The 6,915-nt window shown below is 35.5% G+C and overlaps 1 protein-coding gene across 6 annotated transcripts; it reads right to left on the bottom strand.

The window, feature by feature from the left end:
- Positions 1 to 295: 295 nt before the first annotated feature.
- On the bottom strand, positions 296 to 6,169 carry LOC104882946 (heat stress transcription factor A-4c). 6 transcript variants are annotated; one of them, XR_007268855.2, is made up of 6 exons: positions 5,836 to 6,168; positions 4,996 to 5,665; positions 3,826 to 4,887; positions 3,293 to 3,469; positions 3,037 to 3,147; positions 2,502 to 2,784 (listed from the first exon to the last, which is right to left on the bottom strand). XR_007268855.2 is itself a non-coding variant. In XM_010667380.4 (3 exons), the coding sequence occupies exons 2-3, from the start codon at positions 5,212 to 5,214 to the stop codon at positions 3,877 to 3,879; spliced, it is 1,230 nt and encodes a 409-aa protein (XP_010665682.1). In that variant the 5' UTR covers positions 5,215 to 5,665; positions 5,836 to 6,164; the 3' UTR covers positions 3,641 to 3,876. The 6 variants fall into 6 exon arrangements, 1 of the variants encoding a protein (XP_010665682.1); XR_008967248.1 differs by lacking the exons at positions 2,502 to 2,784; positions 3,037 to 3,147; positions 3,293 to 3,469 and adding an exon at positions 296 to 1,473; XR_002038783.3 differs by lacking the exons at positions 3,037 to 3,147; positions 3,293 to 3,469.
- Between the last annotated feature and the right edge of the window lie 746 nt (positions 6,170 to 6,915).

Genomic DNA, 6,915 nt, shown 5'->3' with positions numbered 1-6,915 from the left:
TATCATTCTACCATATATGAAAAAAGGAGGCTAATATTTCTATTAAAAAAAACACTTGTAAATTACAAATTGTTTCTATTGAAACAGAGGGAGTAAAGAAGAGGTTTGGGAAATATATAGTGTTAGGTTAACTCTATAGGAGATGCGTGTAGGGATATTGGAGAAAACGGTAAAATAGATACAGACAAATGAATGACAAAAAAAATGATGAAATAGGTAGAAATTATACGAGTACTGCAGTGTAAAAGAGAAAATGTAGCAACTAATTTAAATTATCTATTTATTGATAATCCCCTCAAAAAAAAAATATATTTATTGATAATATAACAAGTAAGAGAAGCCATTGTGTCAGACTCATCTGACACAATGGAAGTGGTCGGACCAGCTTGACCAACAACCAACTGAAAGAATAAAGGAACGAACTGAAAGAATAAAGAAACCAACTGAAAGAATAAATGAACCAACTGAAAGAATAAAATAACCAACTGAAAGAACAAAGTAACCAACTGAAAGGATAAACCAACCAACTGAAAGAATAGACCAACAAACTGAAAGAATAATTCGACTAACTGAAAAGAAAAATTCGACTAAATGAAAGAAAAATAAAACCAATTGAAAACATTCAACTCAAACAATAAACAAAAGAAATGAAAGAAACAACACCACCACCACAACCTATGTCGCCATCGTCCTCTAATGTTTCAATCAAGAAGAAAAAAGTCAGTGTCTTGGTCTTGTTTGAGTCATTGCAATCTTAGTCCCTCTAGCTAAGAGCACAACAATTTGAAGCACAAATGTGTTACTTTCTGGGCACCATTTCTCAGCAAGCGCAAACATAGATGCTCTACATTTCGGAATTTCATAGGTTGAACCCATGATTGCTTCATAAATACATGATTGCTTCCAAATTGATTTGCATGAAGGGCTTAATTTTTTGACCCAGATTTTCCAATTCTTTAGTGGGTTTTTCCATGAAAGAGGACTTTGAGGAGAGAGATTTGAGAATTGAAAAAATGGATTTTGAAGGGTGAGAAATTTTAGGAGGGTTTAAAAGGGTTTGGAGGAGAGAGAGGAGTGGTCGTGAGTTGCTGTCATTAATTTCTTTCTCTTAAGTTCTTGTCCGACTGAATGTATTGTGTCAGACGGTCTGTCACAATACTTTCCCAATAAGTAAAAGACAGGGAAATTAACCACTAATACTATAACATTGGAAATCATTTTAGAAAACTAAAGCTACCCGCAATTAGAGACAACCAACTTTCACTAAAAGCAGAGTAGACGAAGTCAAATTTTACAGCCTTATTGAACCCTAAGAATGGTTTTGAATGCTTTTTAGTTTTTGATAATGATGCTTCCACTTAGTTACCTTTACCAAGTGACTCGATAAAAAAGCACCAATATAAATTACCGGCTGTATTGCAAGTTGAGTGTAAAAAGAAAGACCAAACTTGTGCCGCAAAAGTCTGCAACAACCTGAAAGTTTAACATGATGTTATTGGGAAACACCACTACCAATTATACCCAACATGCGTTGACCCGAAATCTTTTATTTTAAAGTTGATCAACTTTTTCTTATGTGAATTGGGCTTTTAATTGAACCATTAGGAAAATCTTAGATCTTCTTTTGCATTATAATTTATATACTTCCCCCGTTCCATAATAAGTGAAACATAGGCATTGGGCACAAGATTTAATAAACATCACTTTCAAAAGCCAAAAAGTCATAAAATACCCTTTTATGTTATCAAAAGTAGGAGAGAGAAAAGCAAACTACACAAGTTTATGATGGGTACTCTTGTCATTTTGTCACTTTCTTTTTTCCATTTAAGGTATGTTTCACTTATTTTGAAACGTTCTAAAATAGTAAGTGTTTCACTTATTATGGAACGGAGGAAGTATATGATTATATTGTACTGCCTGCAAATAAGAAACACAAAACGATTATATGCAAAATAGTGGCTTAACTCTGCCTTTTCACTCCATGATTAGAGCAGGTTTAGTGTTATATTGTTAAGTATTGGAAACGAAAATAACAACATATTTTTCTTCTGTGGACCTAACTATTTCCACACAATTATTACCCTCCCAAATCCTATGCTAATTAATATGATTACACATTTCTTCCTTTAAGCTGCTAATTAATATAACTCTCTTCGGTCCCCAATTTCATGCTTATCGATGTTTCATTTGTATAATTTAACCCAACACTCATAAATATTACAGTTATTATTATGATTACACATTTCTTTTAAGTGACTTCATCTTTTTCATTCCACGATTTAAACCAAACATCCACTTAGTTTTCAGAGTAACTCATCACAATTCACAATTAAAGCGTTGAGCTAGCCATGAAATCACACCCAAAAAAATCCTCATCCAATATGATACTTATAGACTCTGAATAATAAAGCCACTTATGCACAACTATTGCATACATAACAACAGTGAAGATAATATCAACATATATTCCCAAAAAAAATCAGAAAAGGAAACTAATGATCTCTTGGTTCATAATGTGCCACATCATCACACTATAAGTTAAAAGCACTTGGATTATAACAAGGAAATAGGTGGACGATTATCTGATGAGTATACATTGCCAACAAACTCAAATGATAAAGCTCACTATGCAAGTCGACTTATCAAGGAAAAGAAAGACTTCAAGGCATCTCCTCACAAGTGTCACCCAACAAATCCTCCAATACTATTCTTTGCTTCTAATTGCCCTTTATTGTACCCAAGCAAGGATCAAAGATAACCTTGTTGAATTTGGACATTACCAACCTGTAAATTGTCACTCAATTTAGTGACAGCTCTTTTTAAGAGGAACCATCATAAAATGACGTGCGCTAAACATAGGTCTTTTCACTTGAAAAAAAATTGCCATCTAAACTTATCCGAACTCCGGAGTAGTTGTACCTAGGGTGGTGCAATGAGCACACAAACCGACACGTGGGTGGCGTGTGTTATTCACACACTGCCTATAAACGTCTTAACCAAGTGTGTGGGAATTTTAAGGGACTTGTATAAACTTACATGAGCTAATGTAGACTTGTCTAAACTAGTTTTTCCTTCAACTTGCCTTTTACGACGAAATGAACAAAACCACCGTGGTCATGCTGTTTTGATTCCAAGCCAGGATCAAACCTTGGACATTTAAGAAGATTACAACAAATTTCAGAAAGTTTCATATCTAGAATATGATGTGCAACTGTCCATATTCTAAACCCCAACAGACAATGCCACAAACAACAATGAAATTACACACCTACATGAGCTAATTACAACCAACCTCGGCATGACTCTGCTGTGCACAAGCCGCAAGGTCGGTACTGGATTCCAGATCTACGTAGCCTAACTAATCGGTGCAAACCAGCAGAGAGACTTATTCTGACGGACACAGGAATCATCACGAAGCCGTGATAGAACTCTTTCAGAGTATTAGTGATAGCCAAGCACCTACAATGTCCTAAGTAAAGGACAAAAGGTGAATATACACCAGACTGAAGCTAAGGTTTATCAGACACTGAATGTAGATAAACAAATCCATAGAATCCCATCAATGAATAGATTACCAAACACATGCATGCTAACGAGTGACAGTCTAAAATCCAACAAAGAGAATTTACAAGGAGAAACACACGTAAGGAAACTCCACTAACAATGATAATCCAAAGAAAATAACAGAAACTAATTCTGAACATAATCATGCCGGGTAAATCGTGAAACTTTTAACAAAAGTGTTAGTAAACAATGAGCATCCCGTATATATGATTATACAATACCATATTGACTTCTATAAATACATATAAGAAACAATCTTACCTATATTTACATCCAACTCTATGCATCAAAGTCAAAAATGATTTGTAAGTGTCAACTCCTGCCTGCTGAAGTAAGCTGCCCAATGTGTTCTGGAATATTGTTAGAGTTTCTGAAACCCAGCCAATATCTCCCATGATCTATGAGTCTGCTATCTTTCTCTCTCACACCTGGATCTTTTCTTTCAGACTGAACTTCCTGCACATCAGACGAACCCGGATTTTCAGTCAAAAATTGTTCCCAGAATACATCGTTCACTCCCTGTGGTGCAGCTGGGGCAGTTCCGGCTTCTTGTTCCTCCTGTGGAACACGGTCAGGAGCAACTACAGAAGCTGTGACAGAAGGTTCGGAATTCATGTCAATCCTCGATGAATTAGATGGAACATCAATATTGAGTTGTGTATAAGATATCGCGGGGCTCTGCACACAAGAAGTGGATTCAGCAAGCTCAATGGATGAATTTCTCTGCACACTTAGGCCTCCAATATCTTCTACCACAGTTTCCCAAAACGATAGAGATGATTCCATTCTCTCTAAAAGCTCAGTATCCAAGTCTAAACCAGAAGCATAATCAGGACTTCCTTTCCGTGATGTTCTTACAGTACACATGCTATCTTCGTTACTTGTTTCATCATTAAAATGTTCAGGCCTAGAAGAAACCCTTCTCTTTCTATCCTGGTTTTCTAATTGGGGCTCTAAAGCAAGCTCCGGTTTCTGCAACAACTGAGCAAAATACGAAACAAATGTATGCTGCCGTTGTTCCATATGTTGCAGGCGCTCCCTCAAAGGCTGCACCTGTAACTCAATGTCCTGCTCCTCCTGCCTTTGCCTTTGTGACTCCAAGAGAAGAAACTCTCTTTCATGTTTCAGTCGCTCAATATCATCTTTGTATTTCTGCCTTTCAGAATCAGTTAAGGGATTAGAGTTCACCTGTCCATGGAGATTAGTCAACGAGTGACTATGAACCGGCTTTCGCCTATGTATGTTTTTCAGGAGGTGTGATTGCCCTCTTATGAAATCATCATTGGCAAATTCCCATTGCTCAGGATCCACCTTCCTGAAACCCTATTTGATGAAAAGAATAAACACAATCATAAGAGATACATCAAAACCTGCAATAAATCAACAAAATGACACAAGAACAAGTTAACTGAATTATTCAATTTGACTTACATAAGTGTTCAATTGTCTAATGAAGCTTGAGAAATTGTTGTGCTTGAAGAATCTGGGTAACAAAATCCTCGAAAATTCCGGGGGATTCAACACAACAAAGCTCTTGTTACTCGAACTCCAGGAAACAATGGAGTCAGTGGAAGGATCATCTACCATCTCATAAGTCTTTGTAAGAAAAGGAGGCAACGCATTCGAACCACCTTGAAGTTCATCCATCATAAGAAAACAGATCAAAGCTCCTCAAACACCCAAAATCACCAAATCAATGTTGATCATCGAAATCCACAATAAACAAAACCCCACAATACCAATCATACCCAGATGATTGAACTGCTCAATCTCACTCAAATGTTTTTTTTTGGTTATTATGATTTAACCACCACAGTTTATATCCTCCTTCTTAGATTCAAATTCGCAATACCCAGTATCCAAAATCTGATGTAAATAGAGAATCCCCAATTTGGTGATTAAGAATTTTAGAGGGCACCCATATATTCAACCCAATAACCAAATTATGCTGACAAATAGAATTAGAACAAGTTCTCTCACAATATTCCAAGCAAAAAGGGGTTCAACTTCACAATTAATAATCAGTAATTGGATACTAAATCACACAAAATCGAACTATCTCTGTCTTCCAATTAGAATCTCACTTCTTGCAATTTCCTACCTATACAAAACAAAGATAAACAGTTAATCAGCCATTACTTTAAGCAAACAATCGAGGAAAAAAGTCGTTAAAAAGCAAAACTTAGGCTCAGCAGTATCTTGAAGCTCAAGCCAATGAAAATCTTTAGAAATTTGGTAACTTAGAAAGGTAAAAGAACAAAAGAAACTCACCAAACAGAAAACGCAAACCAGGTGTTCGACGTTTTGCCTCAATGGAAAAATTCGAAAAAAATATAATTTGAGTTCGACCCAGGTGAGTTCAGAGCAGATTAAAAAGACTCAAAATCCCAAAAAAAAAAAAACAAGATTTATCAACTCAATTTCAGAAAAGGGGAACTCTTTACTCTCTAGGGTTTATTAGATAATAGTTAATAGTTAATAAAGGGATCGTTTACCAAAGAAAAGAAGTAGAAGCAATGAGAAAGGGATATATATATATACATAAAAGCATTTAGATTATTTCATGTGATTTGATTTGTAATTTTAATTATATATATTAATAAATATAATCCATACTATTAAGGATTAGGACGTAGGAGTATTTAGATTATACTTTTAAAATAATGGGCATTGACTGATTGTCCCCTAGAAGATTTCGGATGGAAAATAATTTCCAATTGTACAAATACAAATAGAAACGAAATGAAAATGCGTCTATCTTAAGTACAATATTTCGACGCATGTTTTCTCTTTCGACTTTAACAGTGACGTATGTGCTTTGGTAGTTATCTCCCTGAGGCCTCAAAGAATGTGCTTACTTGGTAATTTCTTGATCACAGTATATATCAAAACGTTATTGCGGGAAGGGCCGTGCAAAGATTGGAATCGGACCAGAATCTGATTCCGACAGGACTTGAATTTGGACCGGATTGGACTGGTCCTCGATCCATACAAAAAATCTGGTTTCGGGTTTCCGGTTCGGTTCTATCCGGACCAATTGGATCGGAATTTCTATTATAAGAATTAAAAAAGGTAGAAAGTTATAAATTTTAAAACCTATTATTTATTACTTTAAGATTATTGTTATTAAGATTATTAATTTTTAATGTATTTAGTTTATAAATATATATATATATTTAAATAAAATAAAAGAGATTTGTTTGGAAAAAAACTAGTCCGACATGTCCAAGACTGGACCGGACTGGAACAATTCATGTCCGGTCCCGATCCAAAAAAATACCAAATTTCGATCCGTCGATTCCGGTCCAGTCCTGCAGCAGTGCACATTCCTACTTGCGGGGACTCTCTAAT

The sequence above is a fragment of the Beta vulgaris genome, chromosome 8 (genome assembly GCF_026745355.1).
Source record: "Beta vulgaris subsp. vulgaris cultivar EL10 chromosome 8, EL10.2, whole genome shotgun sequence".
NCBI classification, from domain to species: domain Eukaryota; kingdom Viridiplantae; phylum Streptophyta; class Magnoliopsida; order Caryophyllales; family Amaranthaceae; genus Beta; species Beta vulgaris.
Note: the sequence above shows the minus strand (reverse complement) of the source record. Positions and strands in the feature narration are given on the sequence as shown.